This window comes from Zonotrichia albicollis, chromosome 1, assembly GCF_047830755.1.
Source record: "Zonotrichia albicollis isolate bZonAlb1 chromosome 1, bZonAlb1.hap1, whole genome shotgun sequence".
NCBI classification, from domain to species: domain Eukaryota; kingdom Metazoa; phylum Chordata; class Aves; order Passeriformes; family Passerellidae; genus Zonotrichia; species Zonotrichia albicollis.
Genome location: NC_133819.1, coordinates 72199803 through 72227188, shown reverse-complemented (window position 1 = coordinate 72227188; position 27386 = coordinate 72199803). Strand labels below are relative to the sequence as shown.

General features: G+C 43.7%; 1 protein-coding gene across 1 annotated transcript in view; it reads left to right on the top strand.

Moving 5' to 3' along the window:
- The window catches only part of PHLPP1 (PH domain and leucine rich repeat protein phosphatase 1), a 135569-nt gene extending 117040 nt beyond the window's left edge, over positions 1 to 18529 (top strand). Inside the window, exons 11-17 of the mRNA XM_074544905.1 lie at positions 1681 to 1881; positions 2896 to 3058; positions 7301 to 7431; positions 11018 to 11122; positions 12399 to 12593; positions 14359 to 14587; positions 16462 to 18529. Coding sequence (XP_074401006.1) covers positions 1681 to 1881; positions 2896 to 3058; positions 7301 to 7431; positions 11018 to 11122; positions 12399 to 12593; positions 14359 to 14587; positions 16462 to 17580 — 2143 coding nt within the window. The 3' untranslated portion in view covers positions 17581 to 18529. The remainder of the gene's footprint in view (positions 1 to 1680; positions 1882 to 2895; positions 3059 to 7300; positions 7432 to 11017; positions 11123 to 12398; positions 12594 to 14358; positions 14588 to 16461) is intronic.
- The last annotated feature ends 8857 nt before the right edge of the window (positions 18530 to 27386 follow it).

Here is a 27386-nt window from a genome sequence, read left to right as displayed (position 1 = left end):
TAAATAAATTAAAAATCTCTTTCAGCTTCTTACTTTCTTCTCTGTACTAATCCTTCCTCTCCTCCCTTCCTTCTCTGGATTTTTAGCACCCTTGTGAATAATGAATGAGCCTGAGGATTAAACTGTTTCTCTGAAGTGGACTCCTCTGTCTGTGTAGAACAGCTAACCTGGTTTCAGTTCTGTGCAGTGCTGAGAGGCTTTTGCTTCTGATGAAAATAGTGGGTTTTTTTAATCCTTTGCCATTCCACGTGACTCCTGTAGCATGCCTGACCCTTATTTACTGCTGAGCAAGACTGAACCAGCTGCTACTCCTGCAATCCACTTCATTCATTAATAGACCTTAAAGGTCAGTGTGGACTCCTGCGTGCATGGGAGCAGCCATCAATATTTTGTCACTTTCTCTTAAGATCGAGGACAGGAGCGCACCTACCTTTTGTGTTCTGACCAGTGGGCTTTACAGGCTTGAGGCAGCACACTTGTGTCTTTTTCCTTGAATGCAGCCTTGCTCTCTGCAGCTGCCCGTTCCCATGTAGTTGGTAGGAGCAGGACAGCCTGGTCTGAACGCGGTCACTGCAGACTGGCAAGCCCACACTTCCTTCTGCATTGCTCCAAGGCCGTCCTTTCTGCAAACAGAAGGAAGGAAGAGAGGTCCCAAATCTGTTGAAAAGGCACACTCATGCCAGAATTGGTTACTAAAGGATAAATTCCATTTGTTTGGAATTGCTGGTGAGAGTTCTAGCCATCAAGATACCTACAGTGCTGCTGTGATGGTCACCACACTCCCCTAACAAGTCCTCTGCCAACAGAACTTCGCTGGCGGGAATGGGCAGTGCCTATACCTCAGCAGGTCTTATTCCCATCCTGGAAAAGGCCTTTGGGGGAGAAAGAATAGCTCCATTTCTGTGCTCCTTTAGTTGTTGTCCCTTGTGGTGGGACTACAAAAACATGGGCTTCTGCTGTGTTGGGGCACAGGGGAAGGGCACTCAGAAAAGCTATGCAGAGATAAAGCTCTCTTGCTGGGCACATCAGCAAGCAAGGATGTAACTTCTAAAGTTTAATTTGCTACGAGCATAGTTTCTCTTTAAAATTAAAAGCATAAATTACTGTTTCGTCTCAGGTTTTGGTTTTTGTTGTGATTGTTGCATCTTTATTCATTCAAATATTCAAAGAGTATTTTTCATATTTTGCTATTGTTTTCAGGCCTGGATGTTTGAACAAAATACTGTCTGCACCTTAGACCAATACTGAAAAATTATCTGGCTTTTTTACCATTGACTTGTTTAGTCACTTGAAAGGCAACTCTCATGGTTCATTGATGATGAATACAGAACTCATTTTTACATGTAATGAGTATGGAAATGATGTGGTTTGTTATTGCTCTTACCTGTAGCTACAGCTGTAGTACCATTGGAGATACAGAGCTCTTGATAACAGGAGAGAGGCACTTTGATGTACTCTGTTTGCTGATGTTTTGTTCTTACAAATGTGGTTATTAAAAATATGATCAGAAGTTTTGCTCATGTAATGCCACACTTTTGGTCTGTTGTGAACTTGTTGCTTTTGACCTTTACCTTATGACTATCTTAAGTTAACTCTTAAAAATAGAGATTTTTATTTATATTTCTAGACAAAACCTGCAGGATGTTTGACTGAACTCCTTTATGTAACTTCTCTTTGCAGCCTGAGATTTCTTAATGCCTCTGCCAACAAACTGGAAATGCTTCCTCCAGCCACCCTTTCTGAAGAAACCCATAGCATCTTGCAGGAGTTGTATTTGACCAATAACAACCTCACAGATAAATGTGTACCCTTGTTGACAGGCCACCCACACCTGAAAATCTTGCACATGGCTTACAATCGCCTACAGAGCTTCCCTGCAAGGTAAGGAACTTGTTTCACTGTCTCTGGCCCACGGGTGGGTGGGCATCATGAACTGTTTTCACAGTGAGAACTGAATTGCACAGGAATGTGGTGGCAGAGGCTGCATTTTGGGTTCAGTGGTACCACAGTGGGTGGACTCCCCTGCTTACGCCCTCCTGCACATTGGTTCCCTCTCTTGCACTACAGACAAGTGAGTGATGCTTGTTACTTGGTGAGTTTTCATGGTGCTTGAAACTCTTCTCAGCTGGACTAATTCAGCATGATCACTCTATGCTTTTGGAAGCCAAGAAAGGAGATCCTCTGTTCTCCCTGGCCTGGTAACTTTGCTTACACTTGGTGAGCTTCTCCTCACAAGAGATTTGTGAGCACAGCCGCCTGGAAATGTCCTCTGGAAGTGGACTAAACTCCACTAGGGAAAAATCCTCTCAACTCCAGAAGGAGATTCTGCCTTGGCAGCAATTTCTGTGCTTCCAGTTCACTCTGTTTTAATCAGAAATCTTTCAAGTGTAAGATGTGCTGTAAAACTGATGGGGTACAACCTTGAAGAAGAGATGCCAATAAATAATGGAAGAGACATCTCTGTCCTTGTGTGATATTCTGAGCAGCTGGGCTTCAGTAGCAAGGAGAAGGAGATGCATTTAGGGGGAAGGGCTGGGTGGGGTGCTAGAAGCAGGAGGGGAAAATGTGAGGTAGAGAGATGTAGTGACAAACTAGAGTTGATAGAAAGGGGGAGAAAGGAGGAAAGAGTGAAAGTGAGCTGGTGAGTAGGGGGGATGTAAGCAAAATAAGTAATTTGAAAGGTAGCGTTAACAAACACTGACAGAAGAAGTACACATTTTGTTCCACAACTGTGTTAGCATCTGACATGAGGAGAGATGACAGTCACTGCTGTGAACAAGAATCAAAGTCTGTGATGTTGTTCTCTGACAGTAACAAAACCATTGGTCTTATCACCGCTTCAAAATAAAATATGCATCTATTAGAAGAAAAATTCTCAAATTCTTGTTTTTATAGCAAAATGGCCAAGCTGGAAGAGTTGGAGGAAATTGATATTAGTGGGAACAAACTGAAAGCCATTCCAACAACCATCATGAACTGCAGACGTATGCATACTGTAATTGCTCACTCCAACTGCATTGAAGTCTTCCCAGAAGTCATGCAGCTTTCTGAAATAAAGGTATGGAATGAATGTGCTTTGGAAGAAGCAAGCGTAATGCAATTTTACCAATTCTTTTCTGCCCTCGGGTCTCTCATTGCTATGGGATAGTATATTCTCAGAGAGTATGGGGATCTGACAGCTGCTTTCTCCTCTGAAATAATATGCAAAATATTTGCCCTGTGCAGCCTCAGAGTGGAACGAAGAGGAGCCTCAAAAACTGATTTTACGCTTACCTTGGTTGCACTGTATTTTTTCTGGCAGATAAGTGTTAATTGTCTTCCTGTGACAGTCTGTTTTGATACGACTTAAACATTTGGCAAGAGCTGTGTGTAATTAACTCTTGCTGCCTTGGCAATTGGGTGATTCTGTAGGAATGGACTTTGTTTAGAGCATGTCTTAAAAACCAAGGAAGCTACAGGATAGACCTCAGGGACAGAGATAAATTCAAGGAGCACAGGATTTGAGTATTTAGGCAATCAACTTTCATTTTCCTAATTGCAGTCCTATTTTGCACAACAGGAAGATTAGCTAATCTGTCTCCTGTCTGTGTTTCCAGAAGTAATTCTGTACTTTTTCCGATGTTTCTTTTTGAGGGAGGCGTTCTTCACTTGACCACACTATGAACGCTATTCCTTACCTTCTGTGAACTGAGTTCCTGCTTCTCACCTGGCTCTAGTGCAGAATAATTTGCACTGTGTGCCCTTTCTGCCGGACAGAGCTGGGAGACTGTTGTCTCACAGCATACAAATCTTGTGATACAGCAGAAAAATCTGTCCTTCTCTGAGTCTGAGAACTGATTACCTATTCAGGGACTCAAAACAACTTCAGTGTCCTTCTGGCACTTTGTGAAGTCAAAAGGCTAAGTTCCCAGCCTGCTGTGTGTGCCTCAGTGTCTGGGGTCATGGAAAGCAGCAGGAGCAATAATTCTGTTGGACAAGCGAGTATATGTAAAGATGAGCTTTGTGGTTTCAGCCAGGAAATCTCAAACAAACTCGTGGGTTTGAATACTCCTCCCTCTTTGGAACAATGGTCAGAGGAAGCAGAGGGCCATTTAGAATCAATCAGAAGTAAAGCCTTTTTTCTCAGAGGAAGAATTGGGGTGGGGGAGTGAGGCTCTGCATGGTAAACATTTCTTTAAAATGTGAGGGTGGTGTTAACAAAAAAAAAATAGCATAAACATACTGATAGGGAACAGTCACCTTTTTCCTTTTGTTTGTGCGTCTTGGAAAAAACAGAATGCTTTATAGAGGTGTCATATTTAAAGTGCTACTTGGCCAGATTGAGCAGCAGAATGCTCTTGGAAGAGCTGGCAGTTTCTTCCTGCTGGTTCCCTATGGTTTAGTTCTCTTCAGCAAAAGAAAGAGACGTGGACGTCACTAAGTGGTTTGGGAATGCAGGGATAACGTGTGGCTTAATCTAAGAGGGCAAAGTGTTCTTTGACTCCACCTTGGTGGAAGGAAAATGCCTGGTCAGTGGTCAAGCCTAGTTTTGACTTAGATGAGATGGGTGCATACAGTTGCCCGATGGGAATGTGCCTCGTTAGACATAGGGGCTCTGGCCTTCGGGTGATTTCTCTAGGTCAGGGTTGGTGTTTATCAGTCTGGAGATTAAGCATGTGCTGCCTGCCTGTATCCATTTCTTGCCTGTACTCGAGCTCCTTCTTAGATAAGGGGTGGCATTCAAAATATGCTGAAGTGCAGAATTTATTTCTTTAACCATGGATTTGGTCACTTGGTGAAATAAGCTTGTTTGTAGCAAAGCACCAAGTCATCTAGTCTAATGTCACCTCTGTGATTATATCATATTTGATGAATAATTTTAACTGAAGTGACATTCACTCTAAACTCCTGGGGAAACTCTGTTACCTGAGGTAATGGCTGTTTTGTTTCTGTATTTAATCAGCCTGAGAGGCTGACGTATGGTGTTTTTGGTGTCAGTGTCACTGGGACAGTTAGTAGCAGCAGTTACTATGCTGTCTGAAATTATTTCAGAAGGAAGATTAGGGTAAATGATGATGCTTTTACAATTGCAATAACTCCAGGACTTCCAGACACAAGGTCATTTTAAAGATACAATTGTCTCTAAGCCTTTTTTCTTTCACACTGCAGTCAGGGCTACAGAAGTTGTGTGTTGTCCTCTCTTTTCAAGACCCCAGTGGAGACATTGGACAATATATTTTTAGGGTTTTTATTGTCTTTTATGACAGGTATTTATACTGTCAGAGTTAGGTTTGCCCTGTGCACCCTGAAATGTCTTCTGTGAACGGCCGAGCAGCTGGAAGCGCTCACACCTGAGTCAGTGCCCCAGCAGACTCTTCCCTGCAGCTGTTGTGTGACTTCCTTGCTTTGCCAAAACAAACAAAAAAAAGCCAAATAGGATAACATTGGTATGACCACCTTCAGCAACAAGTGTAAATAACCCAAGTCCCTTCCAGCCTTGAACACAACAGTTACGAAGCTGTGAAAACAGCAGCCTAAGCAGATGCTCCCTGTTAAACCCTGTCTTCCAGCTGGCCCATCCAGTGCAAAATCCTGTGTGCAGTTGCAGTTGTTCTTCTGGTGCTGCATGGGTGGGGCAAAACCAGCTTGCATTAAAATAACACAGGAGGAAATTGGGATAAGTTAGGAAATAAACTTTCCTGCTTGCCTGGGGAGTAGAACAAAGACTAAATTTAACACAGCAAGTCCCTCTTAGCCTATTCTTCAACAAGTACAAGCAATTCCTAAGAAACTCCAACCTGATAAATAAACCATCTTCACTAGTGCCTAGGAGCCAAGGGATCTGCTGTAGAGTGTCGCTGTCCTTGGCACACTGGGCATTTAAGAAGAACAATGAAATTACTGGTGCTTGTACTTTTCATTCCAGCATGCTCTGCCATCAAATCTGTACTGGCATGGAGGTGTTGAACACAGCAAGGCCTGCTGGCAGCTTCCTTAATCTGCAGAGTAATTACTGGCGCTGGAATAACTGCTGCTAAGCTGTCTGCTGTTTTGTTTGTGTGACTGATTCAAACTCTGATTTCTTATCAGGCTTAGATAACGTCAGCAGTTTGTTCTTCATAGATAATAAAGCTTCCATAATAGACAATCTCAGGATTCAAGATTTCGGTCAAAAATTTTTATTTTCGTTGCGCTTTTAAAATAAAATGGTTGGAGACTGTTCTTTTCCAGGATTTAGTAGGTTATCTTGTGTCTGCTTCCAGATCAGGAGCCGAGGTCTTTGAATATACCTGCAAAAATGAAAGTGCCTCTCTTACGTTGATGGAAATTACAGAATGGTCAAAATGTGCAGCTTGAAAAAGTCTCCCTCTGCCCCTTTCAGCTCTTCTATTAAAGTTTCTGAAGTCTCTCACTTTTGCAACTTGAAAGTAGAAAATGGCCTTTCAGAAAGATGTGGATAGTTCTTCTGTCCTCTGTTAAATACCAATCTGCTCTGTCCTCTCAGAATTACATTTTTTTCTTCAGTTTTTGGGGCATACTACACTAGTCATCCTTCTAGTAGTTTGGAGATTTGATTTTGTTCTCATATGCCCTATTTTTCCCTGTGTATTAACTTTCATTTGAATATGCAGCTTTAAGCAATGTTTGGGGACTTTATCATATAGTGCACTTGTTCTAGCTAATTTGTGCTTAGCTGGTAGACAGCCTGCAAGTTTCTTTGCTGTTTTGTATTTTTGAAATACTTATTTTTTTCACTCTTTTTATTGATTTTGTATTTAAACACAAATGCATCTAAGATGACTAATTAAAACCACGTTTAAAACTGCTCCAATATTTCCTCCCTATACTCCTCCCTTCCACATACATTAAAAACACTGCTTTTTTTTAATATCCCTCAGTAAATACTGAATTCCTGGGAGCCTGATGCCAGTGGCTTAGAAGCCCCAGCTGTACTTACCTCCATTTCCTTTGTCTATTAAGAGACTGTTTTCATTAATAATATTTCTTTAAATTACTTTGAAAATCCACTGACTATCTCTGTGAAGAGCAGACAAAACTTACTGGTTTTGTAACAAGATGACACCTGACTAGAGATGGAAATGGAAGGAACATATTTCTAGGTGTCCCAGACATCTGGCAAGATGGCTAAATGCCATGTAAGAATTTCTTTTGTAAGAACCACTTACTTAAATGAATGGTCTTGGGTCTTGATTGCAGCCTTTATTGTTCATGAAACATGCATTACCACATTTAGTCAAAATTTGTATGATCTTGATGACAGCTGAATTCTCTTGCTTTTTTGGCTTCTTTCCTTTTGCAGTGTGTGGACCTAAGCTGCAATGAACTGAGTGAAGTCACATTGCCTGAAAACCTGCCTCCAAAACTGCAGGAGCTGGACCTGACTGGAAATCCCAGATTAGCCCTGGATCACAAAACCCTCGAGCTTCTGAAGTAAGTTACCTTACAGAGTGGGGAAGGAGCAGAGCAATTCTAGATGTGCAAACCACAATACATAAGTGGAATCTCTTTCAAGAGATTTGATTCCCTGTTGCCAGTGGATCAGAAAGTAACAGATAGTGTGAATAGGTCTGAAATTGATGCTTCATTGAAGAGGATGACTTTACCCAATTTGGTGCAATTGCTTTCAGCTGTAACTCCTGGAGGGTCTGCTAGTCTGATGTAAGCACTGTTGGGCCAGTTGGATTGCTTTTTTTTCTGACACTAAATTCAGCCAAAAGATGTATTTTATACCACTGATGAGATATAGCTGCTTGCCATATCTTTTTGTTGCATTCATCCTGCTTGGGTCTGTCTTTGCCATTGTGCTGCTTTTTACCTCTTCACATACTGTTTCTTGTTCCCCTTCATATCTGTCTGCTTCTGTGCTAGAAATTATATGGTTTTTTTATATTTAAACTGCTAAAGACTCACTCTGTTTGCAGAGAAACTGGTTCCTTTGCTTTAGGACCCTCAGTTTCCTTCTTGTCTACCTGTTTGTTTCCTGTGGGTTTTAAGTGTCATCCATAACTGAAATTCCCGAAGTGTTTTGTCCCTTCTTCTGCAGTGTGCTGAGGAGCTATTGCAGTAAACCAGATAATCTGTGGATGGTGGTGCTGCCTTGAACTGCACCAGCTCCAAGTTTCCTTCTAAATCTCTTTTATTCTTAAACCTCAAATGGTTCCAAGAAGGATTGATTTACTTTTTAGGGGTTGAGTAATTACTTCACGTTGTTTGCTTTTAAATGGTTAAGATCAGACACTGGAGCAGCAATCCTCATCTGTTGTGCAAGCAAGGGAAATTTACAGTGTGAGTTTATTTTTAGCTTGAATCTGCAGATTTTGAAAATATAGGTGGAAATTTGAGTAATGATGATTTCTCAGAGATGAAAACAAGAGTCCACATTCTGCAGCAGACAGTGAAAAAAGGGCCATGCCTCTGTTTTAAGAGTTGTTCTTTGCATACAGGGAATCTTCCTGAAGAAGCAGTGTGTAATATTGCTCTGGTTCATAGGGGAAAAGCTATACATGTTTTATAGAGTTAATGAATGGTGTCAAAACTTAGAAAACACCAGCTTTTCTTATGTATAACCCAGAAGACAAGATGGTCACACGTTCTCTTGCCGCTTTAGTATTCAGGCATCGTGCATGGTAGCATTCTTGTACAAATTTAAATTCAAAGTAGTTGAAGAGTAGTGTGGCCCAGTTAAATGCTGTATTACCACTGGCATATGTGTGGTCTTTAATTCACAGAAAACTTTTCCCTCTTGCACGTGTATTTTCCTTGCTATTTGTTTTGGCATTGGCAGTACGGGTGGGTTTTTTGTTTGTCGGATTTTTTGGGTTTTGTTTTGTTTTTTATTTTTGGGGGGAGTTTTTTGTTGTTGTTGTTGTAGTATTTGTTGGGTCTTTTTTAGTTTTGGGTTTTTTTTAAAAATTATTATTAGTCTTAAAACCACAGGTCCATTCTGTTCATTTGTGTTCATTAGGCACAGTCAGGTATTTCAGGCCTCCTGAGGGGTTTCTCAGTGTCTGATATGCTACCCTTACTTTTATGGTATTCTGCTATAATTGTCTGTGAGGGAGGAGGTGCTTCTTTCACTTGACTTTTGTGGCAGGCACAAAAATACTTGTGCACTTGGTACTTTTTATATCCTCCTTCTGCATGTGAAAGGCAGCTCTCCATCTGTGCCCTGGCAGAATTCAAGCAGGTAGTAGGTTAATATGTATTCTCAGTGCTGGTGAGAAGAGTCCTGTCATGCATGCTTGCTTTTTTAGTATGTATGGAGATCTTAAAGGAAGCTTGCATACTTAGGAGGATGTTGCCAAGTGATTTATTGGATGCAAGAATTTTCATTAGCAATTAAAATCAAAATGAAGAAAAAAAAAAAAAGATCTGTTACTCTGATTTTTAAGAGCCAGCATCTAGTTCAATTGTAACAGTCATTTTAAATTAAGGGGAAAGGAAGCCAGGCTGTCCAGAAGCCTTGGCCTGTATAGGATGTTCTGCTGGGTATCATTCCCTTCAGGACACATTGTCTGTTTGTACTGGTTTGTGCCCCTGAGGAGGCTGGAACCAGTGTGTTGAGGTAGCTTTTTTTATTTTTTCCACCACTGCTGGGAAGCCTTGAGACAGCTCTGGGTCCTTGACCTTCCCAGGAGCCAGAGGTCAGTCAACCCAGTTAAAAAAGAAACAAAAAGAAACTTTTGTGACCCAGGTTCCTCTGCCCTGGAGATAAATGCCTTGTATGAGAAGTCTGCAATGCAAGTGTGTTTGCTTATGGGTGTGCTGCTTTGCTAGTGCAACAGAATTAAAATCTCTGCTACTTTAGAAGAGATCCAGGTTTCCAGTTTGATTTGGGGGTAGTTAACCTTTTTAATAGTCATGGCAAGATGTTTGCCTCCTCTTTGTCAGACAGAGGGCTGCAAAACCAAGAACTTAAACCACAAGTGGTTCCAAAATTATTTATGTGATTTGGCTTTTAGTCTGCCCTCACTGATGTACATCCTGGTTATTAATGTAAAAAGAAATCAAACTGGATGTGACAGTACTTTAGGTTATTTGAGGAAGGCTTCGCAATGCAGAACTTTCCTGTGTATTCAGGTCAGGTGGGGATTTAGAGGAAAAACGAATGCTCAGGGTGAACAGTTAGACCTTTCCTTTTATGTTCCATTTGGTTCATGAAAGGTTTGGGTGCCTTTGAAGTGTCTGCAGTGTGTGGGGAGCTCGCTTTTCCTGCCTTTGGAAGAGAGCAGTAGGGAGCAGGGGTAGGTCATCTCTCCCAGCAATGCAGGGCTGTGAAGAGAAGAGTATAAACAGAGAGGGCTGGGCCCTTTTTAAGTCTTTACTATGCTCCAGGAGATACTTGAAATTCAGGCTAAAGGCTATGTTGGTAGTAAATTGGAGGGTAGAGGATCAAGGGCCTTTGTGAAAATTGGACTGCACAAATGGGGAATGCAGAAGGGCTATGCCTGCTGTTAGGACCACAGGCTGACTCTTGCAGGTTGGTGCAGGATCAGGATGGGGCTGATTTCTGTTTTGTGGGTATTTTCATTAAAGGCTGTTACTACATATTCTTGTTTCTAAACAACTATTTTAATTTTTTTTTCCATTTAGGGGGTGCTGTGGGTCATACAGGAGATTTCATTTGAGTCCAATGAAAAGAGCGCAGAAACTTGTTAAAATGTGTGGAGATGCATAAGTTTAAAAAGTCACTTTGCTATACTGGCTTTCATCAAACTAGTGGCAAATTAGCTCTGTATTCGTGCAGGGCCTGGTTTGAACCAAATAGCTCAGGGGTGAAGGCAGGGAAATAGAGGCCAGCTAAACAGAGTAGTGCAGCTGACAGCTCAGTTATTGTTGGTTGCACACAGGCACGTAAAGGTAACCACCACCTTGGATGTCCTGCTTTGTTTTCTACTAGTAAATGTCTTACTAAGACCTGAGAGAGTAAAAAGAGTGTCCTTTTCACGTTTGAAGTTGGATCATCAAGTCAGCAAGTCCATCCATTGCCTCTCTCCCCTTTCCTTTCTCCTTGCAGCAATATCCGGTGCTTCAAGATCGACCAGCCGTCGGCGGGCGACGCGTCGGGGGCACCAGCGGTGTGGAGCCATGGCTACACGGAGGCGTCCGGCGTCAAGAACAAGTACGGGCGGGCCCGGTGCTGTGTGAGAGCGCCTCTGTGCCGAGACAGAGAGATGCTTTCCTCAGTGCAAGTGTGGGGACGTTCCAGGGTTTGCAGAGGCCACGCCACATCCCTCCATTTGTGTACCGAGCTCTCCTGCCTGGCTCTCCCTTTGGGTCTTTGTTGGGGAAGTTGCTAAGATACAAGGGCAGCCGACACATTTGGTCTGTGCAAGACTCTGCTACTTGCAAAAGATCTGAGTGTTTAAAAGCATTTTCCTCTCTGCAAAGCTTCTTTATCTTCAACCAAAGGATGTTTACCAAGCAAATCAGAGATACTAAAGAAGAGACAGAATGGCCAAAACTCTGAATATTCATAGTGTGTGGCGCTCCTGTGACTAAAGGCAGCACTTGACAAATAATGTACCAAGAGTCTGCTAGTCTCTGTGTTGCTGGCAATGTCATGAATCTTTCTTTGTTCCTCAAATACCTTTTTAGAAATCTTCTGCTACCTAGGTTTCCGTAGCAAGTGCCAGCAAGCCTTTGATTTGACACACAACTTGGTTATCAGCACGCTAGATCCCAAGGATGGCTTTTGGAGCAGCAAGTGCCGTTTAAATTGGTGTTGCTTCAGAGATACTTTCCCTCCCATTTTTACAATAAGAAATTCACGTGCTGCAAAGGAGGAATGTGATGGTGTTCACAGGGACCCCAGGACCAGGGAAGAGATGAGAATGTTGACTCCATGTTTCAGAAGGCTTGATTTATTATTTTATTATATATGTTATATTAAAAATATACTAAAAGAATAGAATAAAGGATTTCATCAGAAAGCTAGCTAAGAATAGAAAAAGAATGATAACAAAGGCTTGTGACTGACTGAGACAGTCTGAGACAGCTGGGCTGTGATTGGCCATTAATTAGAAACAACCACATGAGACCAATCACAGATGCACCTGTTGCATTCCACAGCAGCAGATAATCATTGTTTACATTTTGTTCCTGCAGCCTCTCAGCTTCTCAGGAGAAAAAATCCAAAGGAAAGAATTTTTCATAAAACATGTCTGTGACAGAGGACGAATCCTTAGGGCTTAGGTGGAGTCTCCAGTGTCTCTCCCTGTTTTAGCACTGTTGATGGGCCTGACTTGACCCCACAACTCAGAAAGCAGTCCTGAAATACCTGTGACTGAGGTGGTTAAACCTCAGAGCAGGCTGCATCTCTCTGGTCAAAATGACAACTTGAGAAACTAGTAGTGGGATAGAACCCCTGATGTTTTCCTGCTTTGTTTTTTCCCTAGGCTGTGTGTGGCAGCACTTTCAGCCAACAACTTCTGCGACAACCGGGAGGCGCTTTATGGAGTGTTTGACGGGGACCGCAATGTGGAAGTGCCCTACCTGCTGCAGTGCACAATGAGTGACATCCTGGCAGAAGAGCTGCAGAAAACAAAGAATGAGGAGGAATACATGATCAACACGTTCATTGTTATGCAGAGGTGAGTCTTGGATCTGAAGGGTTTTTTTTACCTTGTCTGTGCTGACAGTGCAGTTTCTTTGCTTTCGGGTCAGGCACCTGCTCTTGCTTGGAAGAAATGTGGGAGGCGGGGAAAAGCCTTGGTATCTGGCTACAGTGTTTCCTTTTATTGCTTGTTTTGTGAATATTGCCTCAGTTCCTTTAAGGTGCGGGGAGAAAAATCCCAATACCTCTCCAACCAAACAAAAAAATCCCAACTCACCTGCAAAGTTACTAAAATGCTCATGCCTAAGTGGTCGGTGGAGGTTTATTCATTTTTGGTGTCATCTCCTGAGTATTAAGGTTTACAATTGGCCATACCCAAGTCAGTGGTACCAATGTCTTGATCATCTTTTTAAACTTCCTTGCTACAACTGCCTGCAAAGCCTGAACTCATCCTTTCTGTTTCTGCATACCAATTCAGGTTATTTAAGGTTATGCAAATATTTAAAACACATAGTCTGACTTCTTAGAAATCCCTTTGGCCTTTGAATATTATTTAAGCAGGACCAATCACAAGCTCCAGAGAGTTGTGAGTCACTGTGAGTGTAATAGTAGTTCTGTGTAGTGGTTTGGAAACTGTGTGTGCTGTTCTGGTCAGAAGAAGAAATTGTGCCTAGGGAGACACTGGGGGAAGGAGGAGTATGAAGGGAATTGAACAGAGGAGAGTGAAGAAGTCAGGGAAACAAGAGGAGAAAGCAAATAAGCAGCTTAGAGACTGAGTAACTGGATCAAATTGAAAGTAGCATTGCTTCTTGTTGAATTTCTGCACCCTTGGAAAGGAACAATACTGAAGTTGTTCTATTGGAAAAGATAGGGAAGCAGTAGGGTGGCATTGACTCTTACATACATAAGGGAGAAAACACTTCCTTCCCATAATTGCTTATAACAGTGCCTCAGACTGCTAACTGAGAAAGTGGTTGCCATATACTTAAAATATTCAAAAATAATAACAAATTTGAGTACTGGAAGTACTTATTAAGTAGTTTTGTTTTTTGTTTGCTAGTAATGCAATTTACGAGGAATGCAACATTCCTACAAAAAGCTCTTTTTTTCTTTTTTTTCCTTTCTTTTTTTTTTTTTTTTGGAGAGCCAGAAATAGTATTCATTCCATTTGCGTTTAGACACTCACTGACGCTTACAGATGATATGCAGCACTCCTAGAGTTTAGAGTTTTCTATTTGTAAAACATAATGTAGAAAGCACATTGAGGCTTGGTTGCAAATTTACTTGTCCATTCTCTCCTCAGGATTCTGATATTTTATTTTTTTGGTCATAATTTGTTTAATTTTAAGAGCATTATCCTGAAGATATCACAAAACAGTGAATCTCTGCCTTTTGCTCAAAAGTAGAGGGTTCTTACAGGCAGAATTATTATTTTTATAACAAATTCCATAGCTTAAAAGCCAAAGCTCTATCTGACCTTTAAACAAATATCTGTTAGATGTAAAGGAAAAGACAGCTGTGAAACTCTTAGAAGTGCAAAGATTTTTTTTTTCTAAAATTGAGCATATTTGACTATCTGCATATGTGAAAATAACACCCTGCCTGAGAGTTGCACGTGGGATCCCTGCAGTGCTGCTGCTGTAGTGTCACAGTCTTCAGTGGAGACTTTTGTTTCTGTCCCAGTGATCAATGGAGCCAGTGCCCCGAATGCTTCTGGTTGTGGAACAGCGACTGTTTCTCCACAGTGCTCCTAATACTTGTTTTCCAATTAAAGAACAATCACTGTTTTGTTTAAATTCCAGGAAACTTGGAACAGCTGGACAGAAACTTGGAGGCTCTGCTGTCCTTTGCCATATAAAACACGATCCCATGGACCCTGGTGGATGCTTCACGCTAACCTCAGCAAACGTGGGGAAGTGCCAAACCGTTCTCTGCCGGAATGGGAAACCTCTGCCTTTGTCCAGGTGTTACGTGATGAGCTGTGAAGAAGAGCTGAAGAGGATTAAGCAGCATAAGGCCATTATCACAGAGGTTAGAGAACAGCTGGGGAGTTGCAATTTGCAGCTTCTTTGGAGAGCATTTGCACAGCAGTGCATGAAATTACGTGTTGATATCAGTAACCTCTAGGAGGTGGTGTTCATGTGCGAGTTTCTTAGTTGCACTTCTGCTTTCAAGATGATTCATACCATGCAGTCAAGTTGCTTTTCCATTCCATTGCCATGCTGGATTTCCATTAGAGTGAGCAGCTGTTAGCATGTTGCATTGAAACAGGAATGCAGATACTCTCCTTCTAATGGGAGAGGAATTGCTGTGTTGGAACTGTCATGGAAAGCTTTTCCAATTAAAAAGGATGAGAGGGCAGAGCACTTGGAGCAATGCCGTCCTTCCCTTAGGAGACTCCTTGCTCCTGGCAGGCTGACTTTGCTGTCTGAGCTGTGTTCCCAGAACTGCCCTTTGACAGGCTGCTCTTGAAGAGAGCACTTGCCCAAGAGGAAAACTCACCCTGTGCTCAGCTGAACCATGAGAGAGGAGAAAACTGTTTGTTCCTTTCTTAGAAGCTTGAAGCCACTGCTGTCAGTTTTGCTTTGGCTTTTGTGACACATGCAGAGGAATAGATAAATATCGAATCCTCCTAATGGTGGGGGAAAGGGCAGAAACCTCCCTGCTGTGTGCCTGAGAGCAGAGTGGGCATGTGTGTGTGGAGTAAGTCTGTTAATCTTGCCTGGGAAAGGTGAGGGCTGGGATCTCAAATGTGACAAGTTGAAAGGGAGTTACTCCAACATTGTGTGCATCAGGGAGGCACGCTCATTCTGTGGCTCCATAGAGGAAAAAGGAAATTTCTGGGCTGAATCTTCAGATGACTCACTGATTTTATGTACACTGATGGCTTATCACTGCTGTCAGCCTTCTAATGGGAAAGTTAACAAGCTGACATGGGGGCTTTTTTTTTTCCCTGAGTGATTTTAAAGAGGAAGCTTTCTTAGTCCTGGTTCACTTTTCTGTGGTTATCTGCTTTATAATAACCCCTACAGTTATTAGCTGGACCCAAGAAGTGTAAATCCTCACCTTTGCTGTTCTTCTTGAATATGCAATTAGCAGGTGCAGCTATCCCCAGCAGGCTGACAGATAGCCAGACTTGCTCTTTCAGACACTTGCTCTGCTTATTCTGGCAGCTTGGATTCTAACCAGGACAGGATTCTGAGATTTGGATGTGCATGGGATTCTATTCTCAAATGCGTCTCTTTTTACTGATGTTGTCCCTTTAGATACTACTCCTCCTCCCTTTGGAAATGTCATATCTAAGTGGAGATGTAGTAAGTAATTGGGGCGTGTAAAACATTTCACTACAACTCAGCTGACTGAGAAATGCAAACTTGCTCTCTGCTACATTTGACTTGCATGCTTAATTTAAAGGGCTTTTTAAAATGAACCTTGGTTTCTAAAGTGATGAGCCAAGATGGAACCTACAATTGTTACAGCTGCAAGAGAAGACTTGTGACTGAATGAGCTGCCCCTGTATCAAGTGTGTGATGCTTTGCTCTGTCTAAAGCCAGATACAGGGTGGAGGAGGGATAAGTCTGACTCACTGGTAAAAGATTTGTCCAGTTGGCTCTTGCAGCTGCAGGAGCAGAATAGATGGCTCTTTGTTGCAGCCTTCTGCTTTGTTGGTCTGTGCATAGGTGGTGCTGATGACAAATCAGTCGGGTGTAGGAGGCACAGCGCAGCGTTGCAAACATCCCAGCTCTGTCACCTCCTTGCAAGTCACTTTGCTTGTCTGTCTCCTTGTCTGTGAGTGGCAGTGTTGGGGGTACTGCAAAAACAGCCATCAGTGGAATACAAGGACAGGCAGGTACTGTATATCCTTGTCTATCTTGTTGCCAATTTCCTGTCCTTTCTAATTTCAGGATGGCAAAGTGAATGGTGTGACAGATTCAACAAGAATCTTGGGGTACACCTTCCTTCACCCAAGTGTTGTGCCGCGTCCTCACGTCCAGTCCATCACCTTAACTCCTCAAGATGAGTTCTTCATTCTGGGGAGCAAGGGGCTGTGGGACAGCCTCTCCATGGATGAAGCAGTTGAGGCCGTCAGAAACGTGCCTGACGCGCTGGCGGCCGCCAAGAAGCTTTGCACTTTGGCCCAGAGTTACGGCTGCAACGACAGCATCAGCGCCGTGGTGGTTCAGCTCAACGTGACGGAGGACAGCTTCTGCTGCTGTGAGCTCAACGGGGTCCCGCCCCCCAGCCCAGGCATCTTCCCCCAGTCCGTCAACGTGGTCATCAAGGACAGGCCCGCGGACGCGCTCGGGATGCCGTCCTCAAGCAGCGGCATGGCCTCCGAAATCAGCAGCGAGATCTCCACCTCAGAAATGAGCAGCGAGGTGGGCTCCACGGCCTCGGACGAACCTCCCCAGGTGGCCATGAACGAGAGCAGCCCCGCGTACCCTGGGGAGCAGCGCTGCATGCTGCACCCCGTCTGCCTGTCTAACTCCTTCCAGCGGCAGCTCTCCAGTGCCACCTTCTCCAGCGCCTTCTCCGACAACGGCCTCGACAGCGACGACGAGGAGCCCATTGAGGGCGTGTTCACCAACGGCAGCCGCGTGGAGGTGGAGGTGGACATCCACTGCAGCCGAGCCAAGGAGAAGCAGCTGCTCCAAGTGCCAGTGGAAGCCAGTGACGAAGGAATCGTCATCAGTGCCAATGAAGATGAGCCCGGCCTTCCCAGGAAAGCGGAGTATTCTGCCATGGGCACCATAGGGCGGCGGCGAGGCAATGGCTCTGTGGCACCGCACGAGAGGAGCCATAACTTAATTGAAGTTGCAACGGATGCGCCGCTCAGAAAAACCGGGGGCTACTTTGCTGCTCCAGCACAACCTGATCCTGATGACCAGTTCATCATCCCTCCAGAGCTGGAGGAAGAAGTCAAGGAGATTATGAAGCAGCACCAGGAACAACAACAGCAGCAGCAGCAGCAGAAGCAGTATCCCATGGACCACCTGGCAGACTATTATGACACACCACTATGACCCACTCTATTTACTGCTCAGAAATAAACTAACAAATAAGGAGACTTGACTGTGAGACCCAGTGGGCTTGCATTACAGCAGGGGTTTTTCTTCTCCTTTTCCTTTATATACTTCCTTTTCCTTATCCTGCCACTACAGATAACTGCAGCTTTTCAGTTTGTTAGGTTTAATATTCATTGACTTTCTTCTAGAGACGCTTGACTGGTAAAGTTTAAAATAGTTAACCCTCCCTTAACATATCAAGTGTAAAAACAGGAAAACAAAACAAAAAATAATAAAAAAATAAAAAGGTTTAATATATTGCTGAGAAACAGATGATGATGTAATATTTTTTAAAATGGCTTGTTTGTTTTGTTTGAAAAGCAGGGCAGTAGCCAGTGCTAAATGATTTAAGTAATATTGTAATACTGTATTTCTTTGAGAGAAAAGGCTTTTTTTGGTCTTGAAAATGATAGACATTTGTAGAATATGGAGACTAACTCCTAGGAGTTGCTTTACTCTTTCAGGTGACTTAAGTCACTGAGATTCACTAATTTTCTCTGAGAGAACAGTTGATTGGGAAATTCCTGTAAATAGCTCAGTGTTGTATAGTGATGCTTACATGTTTTGTAGCCTTGGCATTAAGGACACAACCTGAAAAACTGACCTTTTTTCTTAAGCGACTCTTTGGGCCATGGTCGTTAAGCGTAATGGACTGTGTGGCTGTGTATACAAGTTAGCTAGAGCCCAGGTGGTGTAGACTGTTCAAAGAAACCCACTTTTTCCTCCAGTCTCTTTCTTTCCTTACTTTTACAGACACGTTTTGTTTGTGTTCCTTACTGCTGCCACAACCAGCATGATTGTATAGAGCTCATTTGCTGTAGAACATTTACATACCAAGAGTTATATTAAAGCCGAATGCACAAATGAACATGTCATAATTTTTGTTATAATAAATATGAAATTTACACCTGATGTCTGCTTTTATGTCTGACTAGCTGAGCAGCAGCTCTCAAACAGCAGTTTGCTGTGGTTCCTCAGCGTGCTGCTCAGTTAAACCAAGAAGTGTTGAACTTTTTCAGCTCTATCACATTTTTACACTAACTGCAGAAGCTCACTTGTATTTTCAGAATTCAAAGGTTGTGCAAAGTGGCCTTTAAAAGATACAAACCAACTCTCTGAGGAATTGACCTCTTCCATTTTTTTCTTTCTTGGTACTAATGCAGCACTATTGATTTGCCCTTTGCCACAGTATTGACAGTGCCAGAAGACTGAAGAGGAGCACTGTGCTCTGCTGGCTCTGTCCCACTGGGACTGAGTGACTGAAGATAGAAATGATGAAGGGATAACAAAAGGTAGAAGGAAAGCAATGGATATTGAGAGAAGAGAGAAAACATGAGGAGAAGGCAGAAAAGTGAATTTAAAACTACCTATGTAAATTTGCTCCAATGTGCTGCATGAACATGAGTTCGATGGCAATCAGACTTTGGTAGCAAAGGGGCATCTTTTTGTGATTCCTGTGGGAAAGGAGAAATGTCCTTTCTCAGTATTGCCCTCAGCCAACTGCTCCTTTTTACCACTTCTCACTCTTTAAAAGCTGAAGTAGTGTGCAGTCATGACAGTGTCTTGTTCCTTTTTGGCATTTGGTTTGTATTTGGGAGGAGGACTGTGGTGACAGGCTGTTGTCCTTATTCTGTTCTAGGCTGAAATAGCCAAGTTAGAACAGGATTGCTGTTAACAGAAGATTTTTAGTTACTTTTCCTTAATAACAATAACAACAGAGGAGCAAACACTAAAATACCTGGTTTGATAAATGTTTATAGCACTGTGTACTGTAGATTTAGAAGATTGTATTTCATTGTAATTTGAGCTTCAAAATATCTCTTTCTTAAAGAAAACTCATTAAATAATGTATTTAAACAAAAAGGGCTTATGGTTTATTGGTCAGTAACTCTTAGGTGTTCTTTGGTAAACAGTTTGTATATTTCAGATTTTGCTGAAGTGATTCATTGTCCTTGGAAAAGGTTCTCTTTTTTCCCTTCTGTTCTGATGCTGCTTGAGGCTGAAGGTAATAGCTTCCTAGCAAGGACGCTGCCTTTATTTTCCTGCTGCTGGTGGAGGAGTAACCTTGCTGCCGCTGCCTGTGTGCTAAGGTGTCTGCTGTGCTGTCCATGGGGTAATTCAGAGAGAGGAGCAGAGGGCAGAACAGGGGTGGAAGGGGAACTGTTTCATGTGAGCTAAATGATGATGACTGATACTTTTCTTATGTGAATAGAAGGACATGCACATAGGCTCTGTAAAGACCTTCCCTTCCCTCCATTTGAAGGGCAGACTCCCAAGAACTTGCCAGCCCCTGTGGTTTCCCTCCTTATGCCCTTACTTTGAAGCATAGATGGTCAAAACTGACAGCCCACTGAAGGCTGCCCCTTTCAGCCTGCTGCCTTCTGTAAAGTTAGCAGCAGCATCCTGGAGTCAGGGCTTCTGTGGCAGCAGTGTGACAGGATTTTGGTGGAGGAAGTGTACCTTTGGATTATTTGTCCTGCCTTGAAAATGTGGCTGTGATAGTAGCCTGTCTTAGCAAGTTATAATGTGAAGGATTGATGGATTCATAGGGGTGACTCCATCCCTCTGCTGGGCTTTGTGTCATATGTGGGGCTAGATTGCTAGGTTGGATGGCTTGCTGCATGTTTGTAAATAGCATTTATTTTTCAACAGAGGCAAAAGGTATTTTGTCCTGGCTTTAAACTGATTAGAAAAACAAGGTGCAATGTTTGCAACTCATGATTTTTTCTGGATGTTACTGTCCCCTTTCACAAAAGTGAGTTGGTGTGTTCCGACCTCATGAGCTCACTGATTGCATCTACATGCACTAATAGTGCACATGATTTTCAGATTATGTTCACAGTGTATTTTGCACAGTTTTGACCTACTGGGAACTGTCTGACTCAAAAAGATGTGGATTTATTTGCACAACTTGACAGCTGTAGCAGGGATGATGGTTGGGAGCTGAAAAGAAGGCTTTCAGCCATGGAAAATGTACAACCCCATTAGCTTTATAATCGAACCTTGCATGTCCTTTGAAATTTGCTGATATATTGCTCAGATTGTTTTATCTGAGACAAGCAGAAATGTATGAATAAGAGGAGGTAGATGTCTGATGGCAGAGAAATGAACATATTTACATTCTTTTCTGGAAGATAATTTTAAACAGAAAGTTGTGGTACTATTGAGAAGTAACTAAGTGGCTTCTGTGCTTGTAAATGGGAGCCTTTTGTTAAAAGCCATAAAAGCTTGTTTCTTGCTTTCTGCCCATAGTGCTCTAATGTAGCAATTTTGTTTTGCCAGAATAGTGTGTTGGCATCCTGCCTGTGGCACCACCATCTCCGTGATGGCAACCACTATGGTGGCATCACCTTCCTCTGGCTTACTGGCCTCAGAGCATGCCACTGCATCCATGTGGGTTTTGTCCCTCATGGCTACAGAATGTGCTGCTGCTGCAGTGCCCCATAAGTCCTGCTTCAAGTAATCTCTTTGTAGCAAGCTTTATATCATCACCAGCCCTTGTGTTTGATGCTCATACAGGTAATTTTCCAGCAAATTGTACCTGTTCTATTTTCTTTTTAAGCATAACTTTGCTACTTCAGAAACGTATCTGTGTGGGGCTGGGTGCTAATGAAATGTCACATTTGGCTCTGAAGGTAATTTCTGCATCTCTGCACCAGTCATGGATGGTGCCTCGTGGGTGCAGCCGTGCAGGTCTGGGCTTGCAAATGTGCACTTGAGTGGGTTGGGTGGGATAACCCCGTGAAGGGTGTTCTGGTCTGGGGGGCAGGAGGGCTTCAATCAATTCAAGCAGAGCAGTAGGATTCAAAGGAGTGAACAGGACAGTACCTTCAGCCTGATCTGCCCAATTTCCCTGCACACTGCCAGCCCCTTGGAGGAGAGGTGTGCTTTTTCCAAGAGGAGAAGGCACCCAAGTCAAACAGTTCTCAGCAGTGCTGTTGGGTCAGGTCCCTCAGCGCTCTGGCTGCAGGGTGGAGCTACACGGCCAGAAGGTGGTAAAAATATCTTTTGGGCTTGGAACCAGGACAGTCTTAGCTCTTAAATGACTCTATGTTTACTTTTCTCTGTTAACCTGCTTTACTGCCCTGCTTTGTTAGTTCAATTGACTTGTTTGGGGCTAACGTGTGCTATTGTTGCAGTAATTGCTTTGTCTTACAGATTTGTTACCTGCGTGCTTGCACTGAGGGTTTCACGGGGTGCTGCGTGAACCGGTCTGTTTCCTCTTGATTGCTTGCATTTTGCTGTACCTTAGACTGATGCTCTAAGTGTTCAAATGCCCTGCCTAACAAGGCTGCTGCTTCTATGGAAAGCTGAAAGTTAAAATTTGTCTGCTGCCTGAGAGCAAGTGACTCTTTGCAGCCATTTCAATCAAAAGATGGGGGTGGAAAACCCCCAAATATTAAATAGATTAACTGCAGCCCCAGGGCAGAATCAGTATACCATTTATCTGGGACATCAGTGTGGGAAACGGTCCTGGTTTGCTCCAAGTCCCTGGTTTAAATGCTTGGTCCCTGCTTTTATCCAGACGATTTTATTTGTGTTTCCATTCCTGTTGAGGTCAACAGTTCATCCTTTAGATCATCCTTCCTCTGGCTGACAAGTTTGGATTCACCTGCGGTTGACTTGGATACCTCGTCCTATGTTTTATCTCATGCCATGAGCTAAGCTTGCCCTCTAGGCTGAGGCTGAAGTAGGATCTGAACGAGGCAGACGCTATCTCATCTTTTTCCATATTTTTTTAATATTGTAAGCTAAAGGGAGACACTTAAAACTGCAAGAGCTCATCAGAAGCATGACGGCATGAGGAAGCTGTTGTATAATAAGTGCAGTGTGACAGGGACCTGGGACAGGCAGGACTGGTCTGCTCCCTCATAGGGAGACCCAGGAGCCAGTGATCCCCTGAGGCGTTCTGCTGTAGGATATTCAGGGTGCCTGGTTTACAATCAGGAGTGGATTCCTGCACGTCAGACTTTGGGGGAGAGGATGAAGTATGCAGTCCCAAGGCTGGGAAGTAGTTCCTGCTGGTGGATGAAGTTCAGCTGGCTCTTCTTGCCCTGTTGCCCATTAGAGTCTCAGTGCCAGTGTCCTGCTGCTCATCACAGCCTCTGGCGTGTTTGGTGGTCTTGGTTTTCTGTGTCTCTCGTTAAAATTAAGGAAACAGACAGAAAAGGGATCTTTTACCAATGGTTCTGTAGAATTGCCTTTGGAGGTTTGTGTTAAGGGCATGTAGGTAACTTAGGGGTGTCCCAGGGGCCATCAATGGGCAGGAATGGGGCGCTGGAGGTCTTCAGGAGCTGCCAGTGCCAGCAGCCCTGTGATGAGAGCTGGGCACCAGACACAATGCTCTGAGCACAGCAGGCTCTTCTCCCCTTGTCAGATTCAGCACAGCTGCACCAAGAGAAATAAATGTGTTTTAACCATAAAGTTGTCAGTATTGACTCGTGGAACAGATGGGATTGTTTTGCTAATTAAATGTATGCTGTTGAATGCTTTAAAGGAAATTGGGATGCAGAACTATGAAGAGAGACTGGTATAGCAGAAGTCTGTGACTTGTAAAATGCTTTTTCATTTTAATTCCTCTTAAGGAGAGACACCAGCATTTTGTGGAAAAAAAATCTTGCAGTAGGTGCACTTGCACTTAGTACTTGGTCCTGAAATTACAGAATGTATAGTGACATACAGTGCACAGAATAGTGCATAGAATACATAGTGAAGTTCTCTGCTCAAATGTATTTAAAATTGGATGGCAAGGAAGAGCAGACACTACTGTGTCTTTTTAAAGTGGCCAAAGCTGTCCTCCTGAAAGGAGCAAATCTCCCTGAAAGAAAGCTTTGCCAGGTCACCTATGGTAGTTTAACAAGGGGTTAAGGGATTTTTAACATTTAAAAAAGGATTAAGGGATTTTTCTGCTCTCTCATTTCAGTTGGGCAAAATTTGACCATAAATTTTCAGAATTTGTTGCTTTGCTGTTCAGAATCAGCTCAAGTATCAGCAGAGTCATTCCCTGACATTTTTTCAATGCTTAGGAGATAAGAACATGGGAAAGGATGTCCCCAGACCATCCTGCACCTTCACAAATAGGGATGTCTAGGAAGGGGGATCCATAGCAAGAGACCTTACCCACTCCCAGTGGTCTGTGGCTTGCACGTGTTTGAACCAGGAGCACTGTCCTTGTGAAGATGATCAGAGATGGCTTTCAGGCCTCCTGGCTTTTTCTGACGAGGAGCTGAGCGTTTCTATTTGGGGTGGGGAAAGGCGTATTCCCGCTGTCCGTGTTACTTGGGAGCTGCAAGGGCTCCCCCTCGTGTTCCCGCGGCACAGGACCAGCGCTGCTGCGTCTCCTCTTGGCTGCCATGGAGCGGCTGCATCCCGGCTCCCACTCCTCCTGCGAGGCGTGCAGGAGCACCAGAGGCCCGGAAAAGCCTTTCTTCAGATGAGCAAGGAAGGCAGTGACACAGACATGGCAGGAGTCTGCTTTGCACCGACTGAGGGCTCTCAGAAGCCTCCTGAGTGTTACTAACACATTGCCTGTGAGTCCAAACGAGGATGTGAGGGATGAAGGAGCCAGGGATGCCACACCTGCTACGGCTCAGGAGAACACCTGCAGTATTGCCAGGCAAAACAGGATCTTAGCAAGATCTCCGGTAGTCTTAGCAAACGATATGCAGTGAGATCTTGATCCCAGCATGTCTTATATACTTGGACCAATAAACTGCCTAATCTTCACCATCAAAGCCGATTCACAAGTCTAAAAATCTGAATCCCCTTTAAGTTGCACAAGTGCTGAAGCATGTGCAGAGAAAGGCAGTGGAGCTGGTGAAAGTCTGGAGTACAAACCTGATGAGGAGCAGCTGAGGGAGCTTCTTTGTTTAGGTTGTTTAGGAGAAAAGGAGGCTCAGGAGCTGTTTCCACTCTCTACAACTGCATGAAAGGAGGGTGTAGCCAGGTGGGGGTCAGCCTCTCCTCCTAAGTAACAAAATGAGAGGTAATGTTCTCAGGTTGGACCAAGGGAGGTTTAGAAAAATTTCTTCACCGTAAGGGTGTTCGGGCATTGAAACAGGCTGCCCAGGGAAGTGGTGGCATCACTGTCCCTGGAAGTTTTCAAAAGATGAGGCTGTGGGCACTTGAGGACATGGTTTAGTGGTGAACACAGCAGTGCTGGGTTAACAGCTGGACTTGATGATCTTAGAAGTCTTTCCCAACCTCAATGATTCTGTGATAGAGCCACCTTGTTGGGGAATTACTCTTGTACTCTGAAGCAAGGAAAACACCCTGTTTGCACCTGTGTGTATCTGTCTCATGAGCCTTTCTACATCCTTCTGAAAAACGAATTACCTGTAAAACACATGCAGGCATTTCCCAGACTTGAGCCCTTCAGCAGGGCCTGAGTTTTGGGGAGCGCAGTAGCAGGTGCAGGTCTGTGTGTGAAAGGCATGCCTGGAAATCAATAGACCATTTGTAGTAATGAAGGGCATCCTGTGACTTGCCTGTTTTGCACTGTCACACGCCTGAACCAATTACATCAAACCCCTTGACAACTGGTGGACCTTGCAGGGTTCTCATGTTTTATTTATGACGGGTGATGCTGAGCATCTGTGACAGTTTTTATGCTGCGCTGGCGTTAAGCTGCTGCAATACCCTGAGCGCCACCATTTCTGGGAGATGGATGATTTGAAGGAGAAGAATAACGATGAATGTCACAGCTGTCATAAACACTGCACTTCAGTGGTGCCCTTCAGTAACTTACCTGAGTCTTGAAAAAGAAAAGGAGGTGTCCAAGTTCAAGTGGGATCGAGGGATCTGAGTTACTGAAGGTCTGATGTGTATCTGTAGCTTTGCTCAATTCTATGGTGAATGTAAGCTGTGGTGGAAAACTACCAGAAGAGTAACTTTAATGAAGCCAAGTCTGCACTAGGAGTAAAATACATGGATTATGAAAGAAAAATTCCATTCAAACTGTTCTTTAGTGCTCTAATCCTTGTATGTATTCTCACCAATTTAAAGCAGTTTCCCATGTAAACTGAGATGCCAGCTTTTCTTAATGCTAAGCCTTGAATTCAGTTTCTGCTGTTGCACAACCTGTTTGTGTCCTAGTTGCTTATGGACATTGGATACACTCAAACTCTTCTCTGGAGGACTCATGAAGAAAGCTTAAATTGGGATAAAATCTATTATAGTCTGGGAAAGTTTTCTTTTAATTTTCTTTTGTCATTAAGAAAATAGGAGAGCTTCTTTTTTCTGGTTACCTGAAAATTTCCTTTCTGCGGATGGGTACAAAGGTCTTTCCCCCTCACAGCTGCTCTGCAGCAGGATGGCAATACCCTAATACATGCAGATCTTCCAGCAGCACCAGATTTCCAATTCCAGATAAATGAATTATTTGGGAGTGTAAAGGTTGTATTAAGCTTATTTGGAAGAGTAAACATCCTCTCTCCTCATTGTCCTCCACCCCCCCAGTTTTGCCTTTCACACTGAAACAAGAGACCTGTGTCCTTGGATGTTGATTTGCTCTCTTTGGGACAAGATTTACCCCAGACTAAACAGTTTTATCAATTTGTTTGAATAAAGGACACATCTAGGAAAATGGGTACTCAAAGGTGCACAGCCCAGCATGATGGAATTTTCATGGCAGTCTACTCAGTGTTGGGATGCAGGATCAGGGGAAAGGATTCCCTCCCTTCCTTCCTCCTCTCTACTTTCTTTTTTTTAATCTGTCCTTTAATTTCTGTCCTTCTCAGCATAAATATCTTATGTCCTTTGTTTTCTCCTCAAGATTAGGGCACGGAGAGGCATTTTTTTTAGACAGATTGTTTTTCTCTGAGAATCTTCTGTGGGGAGAGGTCCCTCTGTGGGTAGCTAATGCTGGGGGGCTCAGCTGGAGGCTTTTCTCTCTGACTGACTAAAGCTGTTTGCTCACACGTTGAAGCAGAGTGGTGCAAATTGATGGTTTAAATCCAAAGGGGCTGGCCAGGAGTCTCACAGGTAACTCTGAGATGAATGAGGTGCTCAGCCCAGTTCCCTTCTCTGGTGACGTGTCATTTGCAGTGGGGCTTTTCTCCTGCCAGGCAGCTCCAGTTCACCCTGCAACCTGCATCCATTTCCTTGTGTCTCTAGGGATAGTGGCCATTTTAATCCTCCCTGTGAAGGTTCAGAAAAGGCTTGGTGTGCCAGAAGGCTTCGTGCTGTACCCAAGGCTTTGAGGTTGAGAGATGCTGTGCTGTTTACCCCCAGCCTCTTGGAGAAGGGCAGGTTTGGCCCTTGCTATCCCTGCTTCCTTCACAGCAGGTGAGGAACTGTGGTGGTCACAGAGGGCAGGCTCGATGCAGCCTTACCAAAAAGGGACTGAGGGTGATGGCTGTGGGCATTCCTTTGGCTGCAGGTGGATTAGGCTGTCAGGGGCTGTGCCAGAGAAACTGCTGAGCTTGTTTTCAGTGCTGCCCTTGAAGGCTGCACAAAGGCAATGCAGACACACGTGTGCACAGGGCAAGCAGCAGGGAAAGCTCAAAGGAATGGCAGGGCTGACAGGAGCCATTTGCCCTGCCTTTATTTACTGGTCCAAATGTGGATTACTGTCCCGTACTAACTGGCAGTCGCTGATCAGAGGTAATGGTCAGGCACAGCCATCTCCAGCAGAAAGTGGGAAGGCTAATCTGCCCTGGAAGAAGGACCACCTGCAATGGCAGCTGGGGACAGCAGCCTGTTGTGGCCTTAGTCACATGTGTCTGCTAGAAAACCTCTGCTCTTGTATTACACCTTCCCAGCTC